This window comes from Vulpes lagopus, chromosome 23, assembly GCF_018345385.1.
Source record: "Vulpes lagopus strain Blue_001 chromosome 23, ASM1834538v1, whole genome shotgun sequence".
In the NCBI taxonomy this organism is placed as follows: Eukaryota; Metazoa; Chordata; class Mammalia; order Carnivora; family Canidae; genus Vulpes; species Vulpes lagopus.
In genome coordinates, this window is record NC_054846.1 from 1669776 (window position 1) to 1697714 (window position 27939).

Consider the following 27939-nt stretch of genomic DNA (forward strand, 5'->3'; position numbering starts at 1 on the left):
GCAGTTAAACTTAAGGCTTAGTGGTTGAGCACTGCTTTGGCCCAGGGCGTGACCCGGGGTCCTGGGATCGAGTCCCACGTCGGCCTCCCTGCATGGAGCCTGCTTCTCCCTCTGCCTCTCTCTCTCTCTCTCTCTATGTCTATCATAAATAAACAAAAATAAATCTTTAAAAAAAATTTAAAAAGTACAGAAACACAGGAGATCTAAATGGACTCGTCCTCCAATACTACAAACAAACAAACAAACAAACAGTAGTTCTACAGTTCCAGAAAAACTAGATTCTCCAATAAAAGTCGTAGAAGGTGAAGAGTATTACTAAAAAATGATTATTATGGTAATTCACCTGGAAAATCTAATAGAATAAATCTAATCCTGTATGTATATATAAAATGGCTTCAAGATCTATAAAGGGGGGTGCCTGGATGGCTCATTGGATTAAGCATGGCTTAATTGTGCTCTCAGGGTCCTGGGATCAAGCCCTGCTCAGCGAGGAGTCTGCTTCTCCCTCTCCTTCTGTCCAATCCCCTGCTCACTCTGTCTCTCAAATAAATAAATACAATCTTTTAAAAAAATCTGTAAAGCAATTTCTGCAGTAAGACCTTCCCAAATCTCACTCACCCCTTGTGAGATTCCAGCGCTCTTCTCTCTGTAATTAGTGGAGCTACAGGGAAAGAAAGAAAGAAAGAAAGAAAGAAAGAAAGAAAGAAAGAAAGAAAGAAAGAAAGAAAGAAAAAAAAAGTTGGGTTCCTTTCCTCCCCTGCCCAGCCCAACATCAGTGGATCCACTGCTCAGTAGTCAATACTGAAGGGTTGAACTTTATGATATAGCGTGGAGGTGTGGGGGGTATTTAGTGGGGAATGTTCCTGGAATTTCTGTGCTGAAGAGATGGCCCACAAGCTGTGAGATTGGTTCTCTGGGGCAGTTGAGAAAATAGAGTGATCGTGTAAGTAAATCTGTTTCTTGTTCTTGGAGAAAGTACTTAAACAAACATGGAAAATGGGAGGATGGAAAGAATCCTGAGATGGTGGATTGGAACTAGAGGTCTCAGTATGAACTCATGCTGAGTTGTGTGTGTGTGTGTTTTTTATTAATTTTTAAAAACTAAGTATTAATATATATGAATATATATATTAAGATATATAGAGAGAGAGACACTTGGAATTAGTTGTAGATGTGTTTGTATGCATGTGTATCCTAGAAGGATGCTTATAATATTCAATAAATTATTGAATATTACTGTTTATTTATAATATTCAATAAATTATTGACTTCTGTTTACTGTTTACTTAGAATATTCAATAAATTATTGACTTCTGGCAGGTTAACTAGTTGGCTTCAGCTATATCTGTCTCACCCTATCCTTGTTGTTCTTCCTTGTTTTCTTCACCTTTCCTTTCCTTTATAAACTCATTCCTCATAATATCTCAAGCACCCCCGTTCGCGGGTCCAGCCTCTTTCCCATAGTCAACATTGTGTGATTCTTCTTCTCCAAAGGTGTGCACTGAGCTGTAGGCTTAGATGCACATGGATTCCTGTAGTGAGTCCACAGACGACGCTCTGGAAGTCGCGTCTTCCCAAGTTACTCATAAGGGGGCTTTACACCCTGGAAAAACTAAGTTCTGCGTGATTGTGTCTTTGGGTCAAAACCAAGTGCATCAGCTTTTCCCTGTCTTTCCCTTCCAGCACGTTGCAAAGTATATCGCTGCTACCAGTGCATAATAAAACTGTGTAGGGGCTACTGACCGTGAAGCATATATCTTGGCAATAAGAACAGTCCATAATTTTAAATAGGTTCTTGGTATTTCTTAAACATGTTAAACAGGAAATTTCCTCAAGCTTTATGTTCATTGAAATAGTTAAGTTTTTTTTTTAATAGTTAAGTTTTTAATACTTAAACTTAATAATAAAAACTTAAGTGTGTAAAGCCCACAGACATTGAACTGTATGTCCAAGCTACCACCCTTTAGTATTTATATGTTTATAGGATTGTTAAAGTCATTGACAACAGTGAGGTCTTTCTTCCGTCTCTTCACTTGTCAGCTAAATTTAACTTTCTGTCCTGAATCTTTCATCTCCTTGCATGTTCTTTTAAAATACAACCCTTGTTACTTATTGCTATTCTTTTTATTATTTTTTTAAAGATTTATTTATTCATTTGAGAGTGAGAGAGCACAAGCATGCATGTGTCAATGGGAGGAGCAGAGGGAGAGAGTCTTCAAGTAGACTCCCCATGAGGGAAGAGTCCCACGCGGGGTTTACTCCCGTGACCCACGCGATCATGACCTGAGCTGAAACCAAGAGTCAGCTACTCACCTACTGAGCCACCCAGGTGCCCCTTATTGCCATTCTTTAAAAAAAAAATTCAATTCCATTTATATCTGTAAAAGTAATTTTTTCTCACATATCACCCTAATTTTTTAGAGTACTTGGTATAATGACTTTCTATTCTCATCCATTTCTTAATTATCTTTAACCACTCTGCACCCTCTGGAAAAGTCTGAGCTGTTATCTGTCAAAGCCCATATTTTATACTAACACAAATGATGAAAATAAAACTCAATAGTTAAAATGACTTCATTAATGTTATGTATATATTATATCAATCACCAAACAATGTGATTGAAACTATTACTGATAATTGAAAGCAACATTTGTCTGGAGTAATTTAAACAAGAATTTTGGTTTGATGACAAAATTGAGTAAAACCTGTAAAAAGGAGATAATTGTAAAGTAAGCACACCATATATATATTTATTTTATTTTATTTATTTTATTTATTTTATTTTATTTTATTTATTTAATTTAATCTAATTTTATTTTATTTTATTTTATTTTATTATTTTATTTTATATTTTATTTATTTGACAGAGAGAGAAAGAGAGGACAAGCAGGGAGAGGGGCAGAGGGAGAAGGAGAAGGATGCTCCCTGATGACCAGGGAGCCCGATATGGGGCTCCATCTCAGGACCCTGGGGGTCATGACCTGAGCAGACTTCAATGGATTGAGCCACTCAGGCACCCCTATATTTTTGATTCTTAAAGTTTTTATTTCTAAAAAAAAAAATATTTATTCATGAGAGACATACACAGAGAGAGAGAGAGGCAGAGACACAGGCAGAGGGAGAAGCAGGCTCCATGCGGGGAGCCCGACATGGGACTCCACCCCAGGACTCCAGGACCACGCACTGGGCCGAAGACAGGTGCTAAACCACTGAGCCACCCAGGGATCCCCTGATTCTTAAAGTCTTTATATATATTACCAGATTTTGCAGTCGGAGGACACCTCTTACAGCAACAGCGTAACAAGGAGGAAAATGCACAGATGAACACTGCATTGTGCACACAGATCACAGAGTCAGAGACCCTTGACAGCACATGATCTTAGAACTCAACTAGATAAGTTATATCCTCAGGAGTCAGATGTCTTTATATGCAGATATTCAGTCTCAGCTGCGGTGAGGAAGTATGCAAGCTGGACATTCTTGGACTATATTGGATTGAATTGAGTTTAGTGCAGAATGTAGTATAACCATCCCATGCACAGACTCCGATACTCTTCAAAGAGAAACCACCGCAAACACAGTATTGCCTTAGTTCTGAGTCCATAATCCATGTGTCCAGTTGCTTTCTCCTTGGCATGTCCTCATGGTGCACTACAAGATACTGTAAGGTCTGTGTCAAATGAGAAATTTCTTTTTGATATTGATATTGATTTCTTTTTTCTTATTGATGTCTTTTTGATATTTTGAGGTGCATTTAATTTGGGGAGAAAAATAAGATATATGTAATAATAATTCCTATTTAGAAAATAAGGGATATATTGATTCAAAGAATATACTACATCTAAGAGAATGTGTTCAGTAAAATAAGATTTAAATATATGTTTGTTGCCTTATGTTTTCCTGACTGTTCTGCTTAGTTGGATGGCCTAGTTGCCAACCAGTACAGTATTTTAACTGGTTCATGACTACATGATAGGGATTATAAATTTGTTAACCTGGGTTAAAGAGTCCTTACTGTGCTCATGTCATCTTATGTCAGGTTAAATTCATCTAGGCTTTATAATATCCAATTTCTAGATGTCTGATAGAAACAGTTTGAAGAAAAAAAGAACAGTTTGAAGTGTAAAGAATAAGGGGAAATTTACTTGCTTACCATTTAGCCTTAAAGATTGCTTAAATTCAGGACTTTAACATTCTTAGGACTTTGTTGGTCCTTTTCTCATTTTGATTTTGCTTAATAGGATCTGTACTCACATCTCTAGTGTTGTCCCAGTAAAGGATCTACCTCTCTCTCCTCAGCTCTGAATTAAATATAAGAAGTTGCCTCTAACCTGTCTCATGTCACAGGACTTCGGCCCTGTGGTAAGGGTGGTACGCTATGACATCTGTGTATGAAAATTAGTTTTCCAAAAGAGAGTCTCTGGTGAGAAAAGGAGACAGTTGCCCCAAAATAAATGGGATGTTATTTCTTAATGAAAAGTAGAGTCACAAAAGGGAAAATAATTGTGTAGTGTCCACTTCAGTTCATAGGGTTGCCGAAGGTTTTTGCTATGCTCCGCTCCTTGCTTACTATTTATGCTACAATAATAAGGTGATTATAATTGGCAAATCCCAATGAATGAATGGATTCAAGTCTAAATCAAGTCTTTTTTTCCTCCTCTGGTTGTCTTTGCCTGGGAAACATCAGAGTAGCGATCAGAAAAGCTCAAGTGGAGAACATGTACTATGGGAGCTACGAGGAATTCTATTCATGAGCTCTCAGATCGTGTCTACCATATTGGTTGTCTAAGGTATTAAAGATATATAATGTAATAGATTAGTCAATCCAAAGTAGATTAAAACAAAGACTAAAATAAAGTGATTTATAACATTCCAAATTCCCAATTTATTCTTTTCAATTGAATCAACATTTTTATCACTACAATAAGAGGCTGAACATTGTTGCTCTCTTTAGCTACTGCTAATTATATACTTGTTTTAAGTGAGAGGCACCGTACAGTAGAACTCCAATCCCGTTTTTAGCCATGCATTTTTGATCAGTTGCTTGTTTTCTAAATTTCACTTGAAAGACATTTTTAAATCATATACCTATCTTACCTCATTGATCAAAATACAATGCATCAATTTTGCTTAACACGATGTTTGACCCACAGGAAGACCTCCGTGAAAGTTTCATTTATAAACTGTATTTTGTTATGTTTGCTGATTTGTTTTTTTCAGGATTTTTTTTTTCCTGGATAATTTAAGTGGTTATGGCAAGTCGTTTATACCTACCATTGTTTTTATCTTATATGCATTACTCTAATGAATGACCAAGGAAAAAATTCCTAAGGAAATATGGACAGATCTTGAGATTTACTTAGTTATTCATTGTCTTCACTGGCAGGCCAGAACCTAAACCAGGACACTATTGACATTTGAGGTCAAATGCCAGCAGCAATCCCTCCCTCACAATTGTGACAAACAAAAATGTTTCCAGATTCCCCCAGGGGCAAAATCACCCCGAGAACCTCTAATGTAAGCCCTACAATAAGGCCGTGGTGATTGCATCTTTTAAAAATCTAGTCACAGCCTGTCCCAGGGTTTATTACCCTGATGGTTGGAGTCTTTTCTAGGAGCAGATCAGATCTCCCCTATAATGAGATCATATTTTCTTCTTTGATCTTGTGATTAAACAAATGACTTTAACTTACTTTCTCGGACAAGTGTCAACTTTGACCAATGAAAAATCATTTGGGGGCTTGCTATTCACAATAACTCCTAACTTAAGTATTCTCAATACCAAGGTCTTAGATAATCAGGAATGCATTAATCATGTCTTTCTTTACAAAATTTCCATTTTTTTGGTAATTATAAACTAATGAGGGTGCCCTTTATGTGATATTTTAGTTCACTTATACCTTTATAAATATTTCAGCTTTGTGATAATTAAGTAAATTGAATGTCATTAATTAAAAATCCAATCAGGGGATGTAGCTAAAAAAAATATTTTTAAATAGTACTTTTAATGTCCTAAAATTGAGTAAAATTCTTCACAATGATGTTTTTTCTTCAAAATCAATCCATAAATAAATAAAACTAAATGGTTTTCTGATTATAGGAAGCTAGATTCTTATAACTATAAACATGGAGTGGATTTGCTATCCTTCTGATTCTGTTGGTCTTCACAGAAATTTACACAGAAAATAGTGTTTGGTAGAATCATGATGAAAAGGAAATTGTCTTATTTATTAAATAATTCTTTTTCAAAGCTATAATTTCATCATATGCAAATTGAGACAGCTTTGAAAATTTTTGTTCCATCAAAGAAAGCTATCTAAAAGGTAGAACTTTTTTTTTAACTAGCAACTGATGTATTTTTGTTGTTTATTCCATTTTTTTGAGCTTTCATTTTCTTTGAATAAAAAGAACACTTAAAATAAATCACATTTAGAATGTAAATGAGTATGGCATAACAGACGTTTGAAGGGAGCTAACATATTTTCAAATTTTAAAATTCAATATTAGCAATAATTAATATTGACTTTTGGCTTTGCTCACAAACCATTTATAAATGTTTTTGAATTTTTCTTAAATTATGTCATGAGTCAGAATTTTCATATGATGAGATATGGGGTTCTGGAATATTTTTCTGGGGGGGTTCTGGAATATTAAGTTAAAAGAAGTTACAGTAAAGAAGTATTGCATTTGAAGTCTCAGTTTTGTATGACTTCTCTGGCTGTCATTAAAATGCTAGTAATTTCTTATCTATTTGTACTTTTGATCAACCATTGGGCATTTTAATCACATTTAAAATTCACTATGATTTTACAAACCAAAATCATTTCCTTCATTTACTGAAACATCAAATAATAAAAAAATAATGATTTCTTTGAAAGATTTTGTTCCTCCAAAACGACCCACTAAGTCACTACAAATACATTCCACGTGTAATAATTTTAACTCATTTGTTGAAAGGCTAGTTATGAATTTTGCTTGTCCATTAGAAAGTTATTTGACAAAGAAAAAAATGTACAGATATGAGTAATCTGATTAGTCATTGGATGTATTCAGTCCTTCTTAGTGTCAGCTGAAGCTGAATTAAATTAGTCATTGGTGCATTTGTCGATTGGAGCCAGAAAGTCTGCCCTACTTAATTTTAAAATAATTTGCACTGAGTAAATTTATGGACATAGGCACTAAAGAAATCACATTACTTCAGAATTAGCAAGATCTATTTCCTGTAGACTAGGAGGGTAATTGTTGCCTCTTAAAAGATGGAGTAGGTTTACAACTTTTAAATCATGTCCAACAGTGCAGTTATGAAATAATTAACCATGAGTTAAGGATACTCAGTATTAAAATGCTACGAAAGGTACTATTTACAAAGAAAATCAAAACGAAATTCAGCTAAACTGAAGAAAACAAAACAGAACTTCATGTGCCATCATAATGGTGGCTGGCTGGTTTCATTGAGACTTTATAGCATCTTAGAGCCCCGGCCGGGGTAGCTGCTGCTTTAGGGATAAAAAACACCCGTTTGATTCTTAACACTCTGTAGATTCAGTTATTATTCCAGTTATTCATATGAGAAAATCAAAGCTAAGAACGTCTAAGAAACGAAGTCCAAGTGCCCCACTTCAGAATTAGTTGGTGCTCCTAGACGTGAAATCAGGCACAACGCGCTGCATTCCATACTGGTACTCACCTGTCTCTTCCGCACCACGTGTACTAGAATCACCAGCGCGCTGTTGTCACTTTCTCGACTTTCTATTGATATAACTAAATGTCTCTAAATATATATATTTTTTTCTCTTTCTATACAGTGCAAACTGGAGTATCAGGCATGTGTCTTAGGAAAACAGCTCTCAGTCAACTGCGAAGGACGCTGCCCGTGTCCTTCAGATAAGCCCACAGGTCCAAGCAGAAGTGTTAAGAGAGGTAAGGGATGAAAACTCATCTGCAGTGTTACGTTCATTCTTGTCAATAAAATGTTTTGCAGTAGATGTTGCCATCAAATACAAAATGAAGGTTCCTATCCAACAGTAATCACGGTGTACATGAAGGGTTTTCGTTTGTGTTTTCTTTTGTTTTTAATCTCAAGCTTTATAGCAAGTAATAGTTTTCTACAGATTTCTATTTATCTTGACAGTGACAGCCGGATGCTTCTTTTCTACATGTTCCCCGTATACAAGAAACCTAAAGCAATACCTTCTATGAATTACTGTGTCTAAAATGTGTTGACATTCCTTTTTGTTCTTTTGGGAAAAAATCAGTGGTAAAGTAGTAAGTGATAAAGTAGTTTGATCGGATGTGAAACTAGTCACTTAGCACAAACGTTTTATTTATTTATTTATTTATTTATTTATTTATTATTATTATTATTTAATTAATTAATTAATTTATTTATTTTTTTAGTGCAAACGTTTTAAAATGAAAATGTCTACCCCACATATTCTGTGTGTGTGTGTGTGTGTGTATTTCACACTGGAATGATTTCATAAATTAAAGTTTCTTTTGGTTAGGCCTAGAGTCCTTAAATCTTTCTTTTTATGTTTTTTTTTTTTTGTCTAATAATAGAATAATGAAATACATTTAACTTCCCATGTGCTGTTGTATGATTTGACCTTATGTATATTATTTATTGTAGTTTACACGGTGTTACTTAACATGCTTGAGGTACCATTGATGCCTTTAAAAATATCTCCATGGCTGTTTGTTTCAGTTCTTTAGGTAAGGAAGGAAATGTAGGGAACAGATGTTCCTTTGGTCAAAGATCCATTTTATAGGGCATTATCGTCAACATCTATCATGTATTTTATTACCATGTGAATCTCATAACTTAATAGTCATTATTGTGTGTCCTTAATGCAGAGAATTGAGTGTTGCCTTCTTTTATGAAAAGCACAGATACTGATTTTCAGTTAGAAAAAAAATCTTAGTTACTATGAAGTCTGATATAAACTACGTATTTTCTTAAGCGTGGCATACTTGATATTCCATGTTATAGTACCATGATTAATATTTTGTCATAGAAAAGGGTTGTCTTAAAAGTTTTTCTTTAAAATCCGGTTAGTTAACATCCAGCGTAATATTAGTTTCGTGTGTACAATATAGTGATCATAAAACTTTTGATCTTTAATCATGCCACTTATATTGGTCTTTACTCCTTAGGTAATATTTAGGAGAATTTAAAAATAAAAACCTGTGTTATCATATCACCCTTAAGAAGACAGCTAAGCCAATTTGAATACTCAAAAGTCAATTGATTTGCAAATTCATGGTAAGCTGGGGAGGCAGTGTGCACCCAGGGCGGTGGTGGAAGGAAAGGTCTGAGCTGCCTCCCAAGAGGCCCTTCCTGAAGCCTCACCTTGGTCCCTTAGGCCAGCCTGTGGTCGGGGTCAGGCCTTGCTTCCTCCAGGCCTGCCCACCCCAGGCCCCAGGCCACTGCTTCTAGCACAGTCCGAATAAGGCTGGTCAGCAGGGCCCTGACTATATCAATCAGGCCCAGAAAGCTGAGAGCTAATTAGAGTCTCCCTTCAGGTGAACAACTGCAGGACCCCTGCCTTCCTCCAGCCCGCTCCCCGTGTGATGGCTGAAGACCTGTTCCTCTGAAAGTCGCTCCAGGCCCAAAGCAAACCCCACCTGGGTGCTCAGTGCTCGGTGTCCCAGGCTCCTTGTCTTCACTGGAGCCTCTTAGGGAATCTCTGAAGGGGCATCGTGGCCAGCGGGTCCCTCTGCCCGCCCGCCCCCACCAGGTGTCTGTTGGACAGGTTCTCCGCTCCCAACTGCTCCTGCACGAGAGTCCTGTGCGGTGTGGATCGGTGTGCCCGGGCCTCCCACCAACCGCACGGGGACCGGACGTGCTTTAGGTGGAGGGGACACGCGTGAGCAGAGGGGCCCGTGGGAATGAACAGTGCTCGGCCTCAGCTGCCCCCGTCTCTGACCCGGCCACAAGGAAACGTCCTTGAAGTCGTGTCGTCAGGGATAAAAGGTCATTTGTGTTCAACTGCGTGTGGGAAGAGTTGAAAACGACCCGGCTCTGATGCACGGTCAGGGCACAGCGAGTGCAGGGTGTGCCAGCTGCTGTGCAAGAGCAGGACAGGACGTTGTGCAAGTGGTCTGTCTGCCGAGCCGAAGGCCTGGACACCTGGGGCCGAAAACTTGGTCCAGTGCCCTTCGGCTGTGTCACCTGCTGCTCACACGGGAGGCGCGTGTGCAGGAGGCCGACCCGGCGCTGGGGGCTCCCCCTCCCCAGCATCTCGGTTTAGACAAAGGGAAGGAAGGAACTACCGACGATGGGGTGGCTTGCACCTCACCTCGTTCCGACCTTCCTGCATTTGAGGCCAGGTGGACGCCACCTTATGTGTTCACTGTGTTAAAGCAGAATAAATTCCCCAAAGCCACGTGTAGTATGTAAGAACTAATAAAATTCATGTCCCTTACGAAGTAGAAAAATTAATTTCTCCTCCGTTCTCCTAACGTAGACGATAACGGATTTGCATAAACTGGTCCAAGTATATGCATCCGAGTAACAAAGATTTCTGGATGGCTTATGGCTTACGGTTTTTGAAATTCCAGATTCTGAATGTACACAGGTAAATAAGCGTAGCCCGTCTTCAATCAGTAGCTAAAACATACATTTCCTTTTTTTTATATATTTTTTTAAATTTTTTTTTTATTTATTTATGATAGTCACAGAGAGAGAGAGAGAGGCAGAGACATAGACAGAAGCAGAAGCAGGCTCCATGCACCGGGAGCCCAACGTGGGATTCGATCCCGGGTCTCCAGGATTGCGCCCTGGGCCAAAGGCAGGTGCCAAACCGCTGCGCCACCCAGGGATCCCCCATACATTTCCTTTTAATCTCAAGTTGGACTGTTCTAATCCCCCCCCAAATACTTTTCAAAAATGATTATATGTTCTATATGACTATTATGGTTTTCTTTTTTTTTTAAGATTTTATTTATTCATGATAGACATAGAGAGGCAGAGTCACAGGCAGAGGGAGAAGCAGGCTCCCTGCAGGAGCCCGATGTGGCACTCGGTCCCAATACCCCGGGATCACACCCTGGGCCGAAGGCAGGTGCCAAACCGCTGAGCCACCCAGGGATCCCCTGGTTTTCTATATCAAATCTCTTAAAAAATTTATTAATTTTAAATATGACTCTAATGCTTTTTACTCTGACCCCAGTATCCGAATAAACACCCTCACGCACCTCCATAATTTGACATCTTGAATTGGAGAGGAGACAGCAACAGAATTGGCAGAGAACTCACAAAGAGATGTCAACATTACCAAAAAGATAAAAGAACACGTGTTGATGAGGCCGTAGAGGAAGGGGAGCCCTTGGAAGCTGTTGGTGGGAATGTAAGTTGGTGCGGTCGCTGTGGCAAACAGCAGGGCACTTCCTCTAACCCTAAACAAAGAGCTGCCATCCGACCTGAACACCGCTTCTGGGTAGGTGCCCAGGGAAGTGAAATCAGCACCTCGAGGGGACGCCTGCATGTCCACGCTCACTACAGCATCATTTGTAAGATCTGGGACCAATCCGGGTGTTCAGTGAGGATGAGTAGAGGAACCGTGAGCCCTGGTGTTCCACCCTGCGTGTGTACTAGAACACAAGACTCTACCAAGTGCAGCAACGTGGGGGAGCCGGGACAGCACTGTGCAGCTGCCGTCGCCCAGAAGAAAGAGAGACACGGGGTGATCCCTGTTTCATGCAGAATCTAAAAAAAAAAAAAAAAAGTCGAATGCATAGAACCAGAGACGAGAAGAACAGTGGTTGCCAAGGGCGAGGGATGGGGGAAGTGGGCGAGAGGTTCGTCGTAGGGTGCAAAGCCACAGCGAGGGAGGCCGAATGAAGCCTAGAGGCCCAAGGTACCGCATGACGCCTGGGGTCACTAACACCATCGTGAACATTCCAGACCTGCCAAGAGCATAGATGTCAGGGTTTCACCACACGTACACGCGCAAAATGTCCACGATGCGGGACATTAGCTTGGCGACTGTGGACACTAGCTTGCCCGCACGGTTGATAGAATTCGACTTCACAAATACCGGTTTGGGTTTCTTGGTCCTGTGGGTCACAGGCTCCACGACCTGCATTCTTTTGCACAGCTCAAGTTTCCTTTTATCAGAAACTAGGAATCTTGTAATTCCATGTTCCTCTTTCTGCTTCATTTTCTAAGAGGATCAGAATTAAACAGGTGGCCGGTCACAGTAGCTAGCAGCCTGCGCATACGCCGCTTGCTTCTAATTCTGATTGTGTATGTGTGTGTGTGCAGCTCTCACAGAATTTCTCTCTGTATTAGGTGGCATTATCCTATGGAGTAGCAGAATTTATTTTTTTAAGGATTTATGTATTTATTCCTGAGAGACAGAGAGAGAGAGAGAGAGAGGCAGAGACACAGGCAGAGGGAGAGGCAGGCTCCAGGCAGGGAGCCCGACGTGGGACTCGATCCCGGGACCCTGGGGTCACACCATGAGCCAAAGGCAGATGCTCAACTGCTGAGCCACCCGGGCATCCCTGGGGCAACATAATTTATTGGTTAAAAGTACAGACTCTAGAATAGTTCCACCCTGGGTGTGACCTTTGGCATTATATTTAAACTTAGGAGTCTTAGTTTTTTCATCTGTGAAATAGAAAATATATAGATTGTTAAGACTTATGGATGTGTTTCCTCAAATTAAACCATCTTTGAATTTCTATTTCATTTTAATTGATGACACTTGTTAAATGCTGTTGGATTCTAATGAATCATGTAATTTTTTATACATTGAATATCACTTTAAATTTTATGTTTTATGCTTTTTTATCAGATTGGGTACAAAGTACTTAGACAGTTTTCATATCTTTATAGTATTTATACACTGGAAATCAGCTGTGCATTGAGAGTTTGGCATAACTCAGCAGTTGAATTCTGTGGCCTAGAGACTATTATTGGTTATTTTCTTTGATGAATCTTTCACATTCTTTTCATAGTTACTGGCCTTCGCAGTCTATGTGTGTGTGTGTGTGTGTGTGTGTGTGTGTGTGTGTGTGCGCGCACATGCATGTATCTTTTTCATACAATCATGCTAATTTATATTTTTTCAAATAATTGCTTATTTAGATTTTAAATATATTAACCTTAGTTGTCCAGGATATTATCTCTCTTAACTAAAAACACCCTTTCTAATCATTTATGATCTTCAGGAAAGTTATATATTTTTTAACTACAACCCTAAACACATTTGTTATCACCTGACTTATTCCTTCATTCTTTTAGCAATTACGATCTCGTGGAGTTTATTTAAAGATGTCAAATTCTTCAGTAGTTGCTTTTTGCAACTTAGCTCATATAAGAATTTGTGTGTATTAGTGTTAAGTTGACACTATAGGACTAGAAAGTTGGAAGAAAGCAGTTTTGATTCGTATGCGGTTGCCAAAGGCAACATAAAAACATATTTTTCGAATGTCGAGCCTTGATATCAGCCACACATCTGTGAGCACAACGGGTTTAACAACAAAATGCAAGGGTGTTGCTCTTGGTTTTGTTCTTGGTGGGACCAGCATGAGGCACAGGGAACAGAAGACATTGTTCCGAGTCCCTCTTGTATCACAGCCCGTTTTGCCCAAGCACGTCATGTGTGATCGTTCAACAACAGAAGCAAAGCAGCCGCAGCCGTTCTTCTCTTAATGAGAGAAGGCTCATCCGAGGCTGACCGAAATGTTTTTAAATTCGTGTGAGGAGCTACAGGTTTGTAAAGTCTTCAGTTGCCTCTTGACCTGCTAAACTAAAAAACCCGATAGGTTGGTTTCATCTACAAAAAGACAAAATATGGGGATGAGTTCTGTGTGATGACACAGTCATTTTTTCTCTATTCACTTCATTGCTCTGGATCCTGTGGAGCCCTATTAAGAAACATAATTTCCTTAATTATTGTGCTATGATTATAAATGAATTTAGTTAAAGAAAGAACATTGAGTAAGAACTTATTTATGCCTTCTTCCGGTTGGCAAAAAAATTAGTTTTAACATTTATTTCTCATATGGACTTTAAAAAATCCCCTGTACGATGGAATGAATTTTCAATAGAAAACATGTTAACATCGGTGTATTAATGTGCTCTTAGAACATTCATACTTGTCCTTGAAAAATAATATTCATAAATAATAAGTTCTTCCATAATTTTACTTTATCAGATTCATAGAAAAAGAGAATTATATAAAATTATTAGGAAGCATTAAACGATGATTTATAGTAAAAATAGGCTTAACCTTTTGGAATATTTGAAAGATGTTTCTGGTTTAACATTAATATTTGTTCAAAACAACATAAGCTAGAAAGGAACTTTTTAAAATTTATTTTTAAGTGGAATATATGTGATACATGACACTAGAAATTGAAATTTATACATAAATTATAAATCGCAAATACATAATTATATATATAAATTATAAATTAAATTTGTATTTAAATTTAAATATAAATGTAAAGTGTATGCATGTATATTTGATCCACTCATATTGTAACGTGATTGCCATTGTAGTGATGATTAGCACCTATCATGTTGCGTAATTATTTCTTTTTAGTGGTTAGAATCATTAAGTTCTAGTTTCTTAGCACATTTGATGATTATAATACAATATTGTTCTCTATTTACTATACTGCAAGTTAGATCTCTAGGACTCATTTACTCTTCATTTCAAGTTTGTACCCCTGAACAACATATATCCTGTTGCCCCACCCCTCATCACCTGGTAACCATCATTTTACTCTGTTTTACGAATTTGACTTTTTTCGATTTCACAAATAAGTGAGATCATACAGTATTTGTCCTCCTCTGTATGACTTATGTCGCTTAGCACAAAGTGCACTCAAGGTCCATCCGTGTTGTTGCATGTGGCAGGACGCTCTTCTTCTGGCTGTAAATATATACACTGCTTCTCTTATGTAGTATAGTTGACAACGGGATATTAGTTTCCGGTGTATAACATAGTGATCCCACATTTCTATAAGCTCAACAAAAAATGCAGCTACCTTCTGTCACCATTACAATGTCATTGACCATATTTGAAAAGGGATGGCTTTAGATGTGGAAATCAATTTTTTCGTATGTTACTATTTAGGTCATTGATTTCAAATTTTGCACAAATAGTTTATTTTCTGGATAAAATTATTATAGGATTAATCTTTTTCTTCCCTACAAATTCTAGCTATTTTTTTTTTTATATCTTGAGTTTATGCAGTTGTACGTTATCAAGTATAAAAGTGGGGATGGACCTGAATTAGTTCTTACGCCACCGAAGTACACGGTCCTTTTTAACTCCTTTCAAGGGTATGTCTAATCGTTATTTGAAAATAATTCTTTAGAACATTTAAGAACTCTTTTTAAAAGCAGGAGTGATAGTCACAATATTTAACAAGTTTGAAATGGGCTTCAACAAGTCAGAATTGACACAAGACCAAAGAGAATCAATGTCCACTGTGATATGGTCCGAAATCGCTTAGAGTTAAATGTTAGAGACACAAAAGATGAAGTCTGACACCGAACATTTCTGGATTCAAAATGGATATGTTGAGGTTGTTAGGAGTTTGATATTGGCCAACCCTTTTCCTGACATTCAAATGGTAAAATGTGTACATTTCCGTGTGTATATGTGTGTGTGTACATTTCTTGAAAGGGCAAATAAGATTGCACTAAATAGAGGGATACTGTTATCCAATCTGTCTCTGCACTTGAACCTTTATTTTACTGGTCTCATCTTCTTAATACTTTAGAGATTTACATCCTAACCCAGAAATCACATTCCATTCAAGCTTAGTGCAAGGAAAAAAATAAGTAATAATTGAATAATCGCAAATTAAGATATAAATCATGCTATTTCCAGTAATACACATGCCAATTGTTCCCCTGTCCACACAATATGTATCTAAAAAAGTAAAATCTGCCCCTTACTAAACAATGTTGTTTTCCACCAATATTGAAAATACTGTGACTATATTTGCTATTCCAATTCTAGTACAGAATTATGATTTTTCAAAAAGTGGAAGTGAGGAAATTTGCTTTTTATTTAGAATATCTCCTGAGAAATTTCTTTGTAAGTAAAGAAATCATAAAATATATTTAAAGTTGGCATCACATATTCTGAATAGTCTTTTGGAATAATATTTCAGAGTTTAAATTATAGTTTCTTTATGTAGCTTACTAGCTTTTTCCAAAAGTTTCAATGAGTTACCAGGATCCTGATGATAATTTTAAGCCTTGAAATAAGTAAGGAAAGCAAAGTCAATGAAGTATTTATATATATTCCCATAAAAAATTGATTTCGTATTTTGGAAGATAGAGAAAAAATAGACCATCAAATTTAGATGTATATATTTTGTAGAAGAAATCATGAAGCCAGACTGAATTAAAAACCAACTATATATATATATATATATATATATATATATATATTCTTTTTCTGTAGAATATATTTAGAATAAGTAATTTAGTTCAACTAAAGATACTGTGTATATTACTCTATATTTCTTTATTTGCTGATTCTACTTTTAACATTTTTGATGAATTACTATTAATGAATTTACTGAATGAGTTACTTTATCTTAGAAATAGCATAGGTTCTGTTAATTATTAATCAAATTATGTTACTTTGCAAATATCTAAAACGAGAAAAAAAAGCATAATGCAATTGTGTGACTGATGTTTCTTTTCACAGGCTTAAGAATGTAGAATATGCCTATATATTTTTTAAATTTCAAAACACAAAACTAAAATATTTCATTGTATTCTATATACTTCCACAACTAATTTTAAAAGTGTGTTTAGAAGGTCTTCATGGTTTTTGTGGTTTTTAAATTACAGTGTATCTTTTCACTCTATTTGATTAGTTTATTTGGAAATCATAGTTTAAAAGATCATGAATGGTAAATAACAAAGAAATAACATTTTGAATAAATATTTGGACAAATCAGTCTACAAAGATTTTCAATGAATTCAACATGTAAAGAAGAGGTTATATTTGGATTTTTAAACATTGAAATAAGAATGTGTGAAGGTTAATTATGACAGTGCAAGAATGGAAAAGCAAGGGCAGTTGGGAGGTTTTAAATTGAGGCTTGAGAGGATAGAAATCAAGTATTAGGGATAAGAAGCAGGTGATGGATTCAATAAATATTTTAGAAGCAAAACGGTCAGCATTTGCTGATTGATTGAATTTAGGGAAGGAGATATGACCAGGAGTCAGTGACAACTCTTGAGAGGATTATGATGATAAAACCAAGATGGAAAAGTATAAAAATATCTGGTTTAGAAGGGAAAATTTAAGTCCATTATGAGACACCGTTTGTTTAAAAAGTCCATCCAAATGTAGACATATTTGTGTTTACCCATCCGAGGGAGAGATATGGCTTGAAAGAAACACTAAAGACCTATGGAGGTGCAAAAAGTAAGAGGTCTGGAAAACACTGATGTACACAGGCCTCTAAGAAAAAGAGGAATCTATGCAGTGTCTAATGGGGTGAAGATGAGAATCAGGAAGGAACGGTGTCCCAGAAACTGTGGAATTCTGCATTGGAAGAGATAATGAACTTGACTCCCAAATTTAGGAGGAATGTTCTGCGATATGAAGCTTAGGAAATGATCATAGACTTTGGCGATTAGAATATCAGCAGTGGTTGTAGAAAGAGCAACTTCAGCATAGTGGCAGTTGAATGAAAGGAGGCAGACAGATTACTTGGTGTCCGCAGCTGGTATTCAATAAATGTTTGTTCCTTCTACTACTACTCATTTCCCATTCCCAATATATAATCCATTCCAGTCAATCTGTGAAGTTGGAAGGACACAATAAATATGTAGAATGTGAAGCAAAATAGTAAAAATAATATAAATAAAATAAATATATATAAAAATAAAATAATAAATTATAAATATAAAATATAATATATATCTGACATCTATGTGTGCAAGGTACTTTGCCTCTGTCATTTCATTAACACCTCACAACACGTAGGGATACAAGTTGAACACAAGAGGAAACTGAAGGATATAAAGTTAATGGATATATCCAACTTAAAATACAGCGTATCTCATTTTATTGCAGTTTGCTTTATTGTGCTTTGCAGATATCACTTTTTTAGGCTGAAGATTTGGGGCAGCCCTATGTCGAGCAAGTGTATTTGTGCTATTTTTCTAAAATCATCTAGTCTCTATGTCACATATTGGTCATTCTCGTAATATTTCAAAATCTTACATTATTGTCATATTTGATATGATTATTTGTGTTCAGTGGTCTTTGGTATTACTACCATAATTATTTTGGGGGACCACAAATACATTTACATGCGCCCACATACAATGGTGAACTTAAGTGTTGTGCATGTTTTGACTGTTCCGCTGACAGTCTCAGGTCCCTCTCTCCTTGAGCCTCCCCCTTTCCTAAGACACAACAAAGTTGAAATTAGGCGAGTTAATAATAACTCTATGATAGCCTCTAAGTGTTCAAGAAAAAGGAGGGGCACATGTCTCTTACTTTAAATTAAAAGCTAGAAATGACTAAGTTTCGTGAAGAAGGCATGTTGAAAGCCAAAACATGCCAAAACCTAAATCTTTTGTGTTGTTATAACTGCCAGGAAGACATATATAAAGAATGACCTTAGAATTTTGTAGTGAATTGGGTACAGTTTTGCATCAGTTAGTCAAGTCGTGAATGCAAAGGAAAAAGTTCTTGAAGGAAATTAAATGTGCTATTCCAGTGAATACATGAATGATAAGAAAGCAAAGTAACTGACTGCTCGTAGGAAGGAAGTTTGCGAGGTCTCGGTAGAGGATCAAAGTAGCCGCAACCTGCCTTGAAGCCAAAGTCTGATCCAGAGCAAGGCCCCAACTCTCTTCTAGTCTATAAAGGCTGAAAGAATTGGGGAAGCTGCAGAATAATTATTGGAAGCTAGCAGGGGTTGGCTCCTGGGGTTTAAGGAAAGAAGCTGTCTCCCTAACAGGAAAATGCAAGATAAAACAGCAAGTGCTGATGGAGAAGCCGCAGCAAATTATCTAGAAGATCAGCTAAGATAACTAATAAAGGTGGCTAAACTAAATAATAGATTTTCAGTGTATGTGAAACAGCCTTCCATAGGAAGGAGGTGCCACCTAGGACTTTCTAGCTAGAGAGGAGAAGACCCTGGCTTCAAAGCTTCAAAGGATGGGCTGACTCTTGTTAGGCGCCAGTGTAGCTAGTGACTTTAGGTTGAAGCCCAGGCTCATTGATCATTCCCCAAATCCCAGAGTCCTTAAGAACTATTCTTTTTAAAAAATATTTTATTTATTTATTCATGAGAGACACAGAGAGAGAAAGAGGCAGGGACACAGGCAGAGGGAGGAGCAGGCTCCATGAAGGGAGCCCGATGTGGACTTGATCCCAGGGCCCTGGGTCATCACCTGAGCTGAAGGCAGAGGCTCAACCGCTGAGCCACCCAGGTGTCCCTCCTAAGAATTATTCTAAATCTACTGTGTCTGCGCTCTGCAAATGGAATAGAAAAGCCTGGATGATAGCATATCTGTTTATAACATGTTTACTGAATATTTTTAGCCCATTGTTGAAACTTAACTGCTCAGAAGAAAAGATTCCTTTCCAGACATGGCCACTCACTGACGATGGATGCACTTGATCGCCCAGCGGCTCTCATGGAGACTGTGAGATTAATTACTGCCAGGCCTGCTAACACGCATTCTTCAGCCCGTGGATCAAGAAGTCATTTTGACTTTCACACTTATTTTTTAAGGAATGTATTTCATAAGGCCACAACTTCCGTAGACAGTGATTTCTGTGATCCATCTGGGCAAAGTAAGTTGAAAACCTTCGGGACAGGCCTCACCACTCTGGATGCCATTAGGACCTATTGCAATTCACGAGAAGAGGTCAAAATACCAGCATCAACAAGAGTTTGAAAGAAGTTGATTCCAATCCTCGTGGATGACCTGGAGGGGCTCAAGACTTCAATGGGGGAAGTAAGTGGGCAGCCCGGGTGGCTCAGTGGTTTAGCGCCGCCTTCAGCCCAGGGTGTGATCCTGGAGACCTGGGATCAAGTCCCGCGACAGGCTCCCTGCATGGAGCCTGCTTCTCCCTCTACCTCCCTCTCTGTATGTGTGTGTGTCTCTCATGAATAAATACATAAAATCTTAAAAAAAAAAAATGGGGGAAGGAAGTGCAGAGAAATAGCAAAAGAAGCAGAATTAGAAGCAGAACCTGAAGATATCACTGAATTACTGAAATCGTAAGATCAAACTTGAGTGGATGAGGAGTTGCTCCTTCCAGCTGAGCAAAGAAAGTGGTTTCTTGAGATGGAATCTACAGCTGGTGAAGATGCTCTGAATATTGTGGAAATGACAAAAAGGTAATCTAGAATATTACATAAATTTAGCTGGCAAAGCAGTAGCAGGATTTTAGAGGTTTGACTCCAAGTTGGAAAGAAGTTCTGCTGTGAGTAAAATGCATCAAACAGCATCGCATCCGGGATCCCTGGGTGGCGCAGGGGTTTGGCGCCTGCCTTTGGCCCAGGGCGCGATCCTGGAGACCCAGGATCGAATCCCACGTCGGGCTCCCGGTGCATGGAGCCTGCTTCTCCCTCTGCCTATGTCTCTGCCTCTCTCTCTCTCTCTCTGTGACTATCGTAAAATAAAATAAAAAAAAAAAAAAAACAGCATCGCATCCTACAGAGAGTGCTTGTGGGAGGTGGAGTCAGTCCATGAGGTGAGCTGAAGTGTTGTCTTGTTTTAAGGAACTGCCGCAGCCACCCCAGCCTCTGGCAATCATTACCCTGATCAATCAGCAGCCCTCAGCGTTGAGGCTGGACCCTCCACCAACGGAAACATTATGATTCACTGAAATCTCAAGATGATGGTCAGCAATTTTTAAGAATAAAGAACATTATTTTTAGACACACTATTGCACACTTAATAAAAAACAGTGTAGTATAAATATGCCTTTTCAAATACACTAGGAAACCAAAAAATTAATTTGACTCACTTTACGACACTATCAGCTTTATCGCAATGGTCTGGACCAAACCTGCAGTATCTTCGGGGTATGTCTGTAGTTACCAGATGGTTTTTGTTGTTGTTGTTGTTTCCTAAACCCACATTTTTCATATTTCTCTCCAAAAATAAAGATACTGATTTCAAACTAGATTTGCCACCTTCGTAAACATTGAATAAATCCCCTAAATATTTGGATTTTAACTTTTGTCAATTAAGAAGTAGAAGGGGTGGACTAATATTTATTAGTACTTGACTCTCCAAACATTATTTCATTTGGTCTTCGCAAAAAATCTATGAAGTGGGTTACATTTGAATCCTCACTTTAAAGATGATTAATTTGAATCACAGAGAAGTAACCAGTGGAAAATCACATAGCTACACGGGGTCAGAGGGGGGAGTTGAAGCTGTGCGCTGCCCTGAACCACAGTGTCATTAGTGTGGCCTATTACGGTCTCTCATCTATTAGGGTCACATGCCACATGCTTTATCAGTGACGATACATGTTTTGGAGTATATGTGCAAATAAATTGTAGTGTTCGTATTATGTCATAGTTACCAAGAGGAGACGCGTAGAGAATGACCTTGGGCTTTCATAGTGAATTGAGTACAAGCAAATGTTTCTGTATATTCTGTTTCTTTTTTCAAAAGAAGCAATGTTCAATCATTTTAGGTTGTTAGAAGTCTAAAATTTTATTGCCCAACTTCACCTACAATCTCACCCATCTTCTGATATTATATATTTTCTGAAGTCAAATTCTCATAAAATATTACATAACAAACGTTCTTAGAAGCCAACTAGGAAACATGCGTCATTTAGTTTTCTTTTTTCCTTAGAAGTCTTGTTTGTACTTTCTTTGGTAACATTTTTAATGTTTCCAGGCTGATTTGGGAAGATAGATATCTTAGCAATACACAGCTTACTTAATGTATTACTAACAAGAATCTTTTAGGCATTTTATTCTTCAGTATATTCATGCCAATTTCCTACTTGTTAGCAAAATGATCACTCTTTCTGTTATTTTTACGGAATTGCTAATATCAGGTAAATATAATATTACTGATCATAAGGATATAACCGGAAATAAAAATTTGCTCAAGAATGTTAATGTATGATTTTCTCCAAATCATGTTTAATAATGAAAGTATACTTTATCTCTGAACGAAAATGACTAGATGAGAACTTTCACATTAGAATGTGCTCTTAAATGGAGTTGGCAACACTTTACTTGATATTCACTGTCCTTTTCAATTTTTCACATTTTTTCCTTTATTTATCCTCATGAAAAAGCTGATAGGAGATAGCACTGATTTGGTTTAGACTTCTATTAAATTTTCCTTAAAATGTATGTATATTTATTTTCTTAACTTGGGTTTTCTGAAGGAAAGAGCTCTGATTTTCTTTCTTTTTTTTTCATGAGCATCTTTACTAAAATATGACAGTTCTGTCATTTTAGAAGAACTATTTTATCTCTAATAACAGAACTCAGCCCAGACAGAAATAAATTAGAAAAGAAGGTTTAATAATACCAGAGAAAATAGCCACAAAGAGAGCTATGTTTTGGAATCACCATGAATAAACTTAAAATGTCTATGGAAGATTTAGAATTTCCGTTTGTATAAGGTGACAGTTGTGACACTTGAGGACAATTCGTGCACGTGGTAAGACACCAACGAGCAGAAATCAAGGTAAAATGAGAATAATCGTTCTCAGCCCGTCCTTAAAATCCTGTTCTCCTGATCAGAACCACTTGGGCAGTTAGTTCCTTGGGTCGTTCCTGTCGTGACCCTGCCCTGTGCATCCTCCACTGGTGACGGACGGCGCACAGACAACATCTACTGTCCCCCTGTGACTTACTTCACTCCCCCAACCGCTGCCTCGATGAGGACGCCAAGTATCATGACAGTTATTCTGTTGGTGGTTTTGTGACATTAAATAATAAATGGCAAATTGTTTTCTTGTTCCATCAACTTCAGAGAGTGTCACTGGGCTCCCTTAGTTCCCCCCCTTCTATTCATTCAACTCAGCTTCTTTCATCTGTGTGTATATATATATATTTACTACACTGAAATGCTGTTTTTAAGAATGTGTTCTCCAATTTGTCTACAGTTTGATTCTAAATGTCAAAAATCATCAAATACTGTTCATATTATTATGTCTGTAAATAATTTTTTGCTACAAGGGTCCCTGGGGGGCTCAGTGGTTGAGCATCTGCCTTTGTGTGACCTGGGATCCTGAGGTCCTGGGATCAAGTCCCGCATCGGGCTCCCTGCATGGAGCCTGCACCTCCCTCTGCCTGTGTCTCTGCCTCTCTCTCTCTGTGTCTCATGGATGGATAAGTAAAATCTTCAATAACCATCATCATAATAACATTTGACACCGTGCGATCTCCTATGCTGTGGCACACATGCCCACCACCACTGTCTAATCTTACAATCTTTGTGCCACTAAAATGAGGATGTCAAGATCGAATGGATTATTCTTTCAACACTATCGGTTGCTTAAAATAATCCCAAATCTTAATTAACTTTATAAAGTTTTAGTTAACTTTAACACAATTCTCTTTCATGAAGCTTCAGCATAACTTTCTTCTTCTTCCTGATAAAAGGACAAAAAGTAATAAAATGCCACTTGGGTTTCCGATGGTATCGGAAAGCAGTTCTCTATGGCGTCTTTGAAATCTTAAACAATCTTTTCAAGGAAACATTCTTGGACCCTCTATGTACAGTCCCTGCAGGTTCGTGGGAAAATCTATTTAATTACGGGATAGGAAACCCCCTGCTTCCATGAGGGGATTTGCTTACATCCACAGTCCACTGTGCGCCACGTTCCATGGAGCCTCTAGGGGACTTGTGGTGGGTGGTCAATGAGAATCATGTGCACCAGAAACTCATGTGTCCTGCTGTTCCATGGGTAATAAACTGTCTAAATTGCTTTAGAAATATTTCAGTCACTTACTGAATTTATGGAAATATGGCAAGCAACGTTCCAGTTTCCTGCAGCCACTTGCCCTCTACGTGGCACTTGTCTACACTTGCCTGCTCTAAACCTCTCTCATTCTGCTCCAATCTAGGCCTGCTGTTGTCGAAGCCTGCAGCAACACCGTATCTGTGACTCTTATGATGCGTACTCCTACTCCATCTCCACAGTTGTTTGGATCCAATATCTTCATTTTTATCATGTTATCTCCTTTGGTTTTCTTGACTATATAATTTAATATTTTTTTAAGTTTTATTTTATTATTTAATCTGACCCATGCAGAGCTTGAACTCACGACCCCAGGATCAAGAGTCCTACACTCTTCCAACTAAGCTACCCAGGTGCTCCTCCTTTAATATTTCCTTAGAAAGGGATGTGTGGAGGCTAGGCTTTTTGAGAACTTCAATATCAGAAAAGTCTGTATTTTGATTTTAGGATTGGTGAATTGTACAGATGAGAAAAAAAATACCAGATAAAAGATCATATTCTCTCAGAATTAAGGGCATTAATTTTTTACTGTGTAATTTCTGGTGTTGATAAGAATATACTTTACATTATTATTTCAAATGCCATATTAATAACTGAGAAGAATATTCTAATTATTAAGGTAACATGAATGGTATGCTTGTAGACTAAAGAAATTGCACCTACCAGAAAAACCAGAGCTAAATATTAAATAGGGATCTAACTTCTTCCAAATAGAAATGTTCTGATCATACATAGTTTCTGCCTCTTTAAAGATGTGAGGGCATCACAGAAAAGTGACATTGGTTACCAAAGGTTATGACCAATATATCATGAAATAATGTCTTATGTTGTTAATGATTTGCATACTGTAAGTATGAGAGGTACTTCTGTGTCCTTTAAAAATTTTTTTGTACATTAGTCACTCCTCTATCATATAATTTTCTTATAGATTTTAGCCACATTTAAGTATACAGTCAATGATTGAGTGCACAACTAATTGTTTAAGAAAAAAACGCTCCACCATTTGGACATATTAGCAAAAACTTCTAAGGTTCTAGTCTATTCATAACATGTGATGATACAGGTAGTTAATTAAGTCAGACAAAATAATTTTCATTTAAATTCTACGACTTTGGGCATTACTTCTTTCAATAAGATATTAAATTTTCATCTGACCTAATTTCTGTCATTTCACATATATCTCATGTACCAGATCAAGATCTATAATTTACATTTCTGAAAAATTGTGATCATTTCACAGTCTTCTATTTATAGGTTAGGTGTCCAGGGAGCCAGTTATCCTAATGCTTAAACTCTCAGGTGTTGCGTTCAGACACGTATGTGCTTACGTGAGTGATCCTGCCACTGACTTGAAGTTTGACCTTGAGAAAATTAATGTGCTCATTGCTACTCCCGATGGATAAAACTCGGACATACTTGCATATATACTAGCCAGTGTTTGATGATTAATTTTATGTGCCAGCTTGACTGGCCCACAAGGTGCCCAGACATTTGATTAGACTCTTAGAAAACATAATTGTGTGAGCCAATCCTTATCATCTATCATCTATCTATCTATCTATCTATCATCTATCATCTATCATCTATCGGCCTACCATGTGTATAGATATTTATATATGTATGCGCATTCAAATCAGTTGGGTAAATATCTAGGAGCATGGCTGCTAGGTTAGAGGGTTAGTCTGTACTTAGCTGTATGAGAAATTGATCATTCTATCTTCCAAAGTGACTATCATTTTGTTTTGTTTTTTAGTCTTATATTTTATTTTTTTAAGATTTTATTTATTTATTCATGAGAGACACAGAGAGAGAGAGAGAGAGAGAGAGAGAGGCAGAGACACAGGCAGAGGGAGAAGCAGGCTCCATGCAGGGAGCCCGATGTGGGATTCGATCCCAAGACTCCAGGATCACGCCCTGGGCCGAAGGCAGGTGCTAAACTGCTGGTCCACTCAGCCGTCCCTTATATTGTTTTTTGTTTTTTTTAGGTCGATCATTTTTTTTCTTCCAAATGTTTATTTAAACTGTGGTTTGTTAAGATATAGTAAAATGTTGGTTTTATGAGTAGAATTTAGTGATTTGTCACTTACATATAACACCCAAGATTCATTATAACAAATGCCCTCCTTAATACCTATCATCCATTTAGCCCACCCTTACCCACCTCTCCTCTCCATCAATCCTCAGTTTGATCTCTCTATTTTCCCCTTCGCAAATGTTCATCTGTTTTTTTTCTCCTAAATTCCACCTATCAGTGAAATCGTATGATATTTGTCTTTCTCTGACTTATTTCATTTAGCACAATATAGTCTACCTTCATCCCCATCATTGCAAATGGCAAGATTTCGTTATTTTTATGGCTGAGTAATATTCCATCATTTATATATAGGTATATATCCTCTTTTATATGTATATATCCTCTTTTATCCATGTTATCCATCTATCCATCTATCTATCTATCTATCTATCTATCTATCATCTGTCATCTATCTAATCATCCTCTTTTTCCATTTATCAGTTCATGGACACTTGGGCTCTTTCCATAGTTTGGCTATTATTGATAATGCTGCTGTAATCATCGGGGAGCATGTACCCCTTTGAACGAGTATTTCTGCACATCCTTTGGGTAAGTCCCTGGGTACTAAAAGAGCTGGGTCATAGGGTATTTCTGTTCTTAACTTCCTGAGGAGCCTCCACACAGTTTTCCAGAGTGGCTGCACCAGTTTGCATTCCCACCAACAGTGTAAGAGCGCTCCCCTTTATCTACATTCTCTCCAAAATCTGTTGTTTCCCGAGTTGTTAATTTTAGCTATTTTGACAGGTGTGTGAGGTTGTATCTTATCATGGTTTTGATCTGATGAATATTTAACTGATTGAATATTTAACTGATGATGAGTGATGCTGAGCATCTTCTCCTGTGTCTGTTGTCCATCTATATTTCTTCTCTGGAAAAAAGTCTATTCATGTCTCCTGCCCATTTCTCAACTGGATTATTTGGGTTTGGGTTGTTGAGTTTGATAAGTCCTTTATATATTTTGGATATTAACCCTTTATTGGGTGCGTCATCTGCAAATATCTTCTCCCATTCCATGGGCTGGCTTTTAGTTTTGTTGATAGTTTCCTTCACCGTGCAGAAGCTTTTTATTTTAATAACATCCTAAGAGTTCATTTTTTGCTTTTGGTTCCTTTGCCTCCAGAGACATGCCTAGTAAGAAGTTGCTGTGGCTGAGATCAAAGAGTGTTCTCGAGGATTTTGAAGCATTCCTGCCTCATAGTTAGGTCTTTCATCCATTTTAAATTTATTTTTGCGTATAGTGTAAAGAAGTGGTCCAGTTTCATTCTATGGTATCATTTTACATCCCCACCAAGCACTAAGGGTTCCTGATGCTCTGAATCCTTGCAAGCACATGCTCTTACTTGCTTTTGGATTTTTAGCTATTTTAAGAGATGTGTAAGAGGATCTCACTGTTGTTTTATTTTATATTTCCATAATGATAAATGATGTTGAGTACCTTTCTATGTGTTAATTTGCCATCTATAGGTCTTTTGTGGTGAAGAATCTGTTCAGATCTCTTGTCTGCTTTTTAATTGAATTGAATTTTAAGAGTTCTTTGTATATTCTACATACAACTTCCTTGTCATATATGTAATTTGAAAATATGCTTCTAGTTTGTGGCTTTTCATTTCATTCTCTTAAAAGTGACTTCTGGAAGTCACAAGTTTTAAAATTTAATAAAATTGAATTTTCTGTCTATTTTTCTCTTACATGCTTTTGGGGTTGTATATAAAAATTCAACCCAAAGTTACCCAAGTTTTCTCCTGTTTTTTTTTTTTTCTCAGAATCTTTACAGTTTTACATTTTACATTTAGGAATCTGATATGTCATAAAATAATTTTATGTATGGTGTGGAGTTTGTGTTTTCTTTTTCTTTGAATATGGACCTCTAGTTATTCCAGGAATTCTCCATTGAATTGCTT

At 37.4% G+C, this 27939-nt stretch overlaps 1 protein-coding gene across 3 annotated transcripts in view; it reads left to right on the forward strand.

The window, feature by feature from the left end:
* Positions 1–27939, forward strand: part of SPOCK3 (SPARC (osteonectin), cwcv and kazal like domains proteoglycan 3) — a 410315-nt gene that overhangs the window by 272513 nt on the left and 109863 nt on the right. For all 3 annotated transcript variants that reach the window (XM_041737862.1, XM_041737861.1, XM_041737863.1), the window contains exon 6: positions 7807–7921. In XM_041737862.1, the coding sequence (XP_041593796.1) occupies positions 7807–7921 (115 nt within the window). The remainder of the gene's footprint in view (positions 1–7806; positions 7922–27939) is intronic.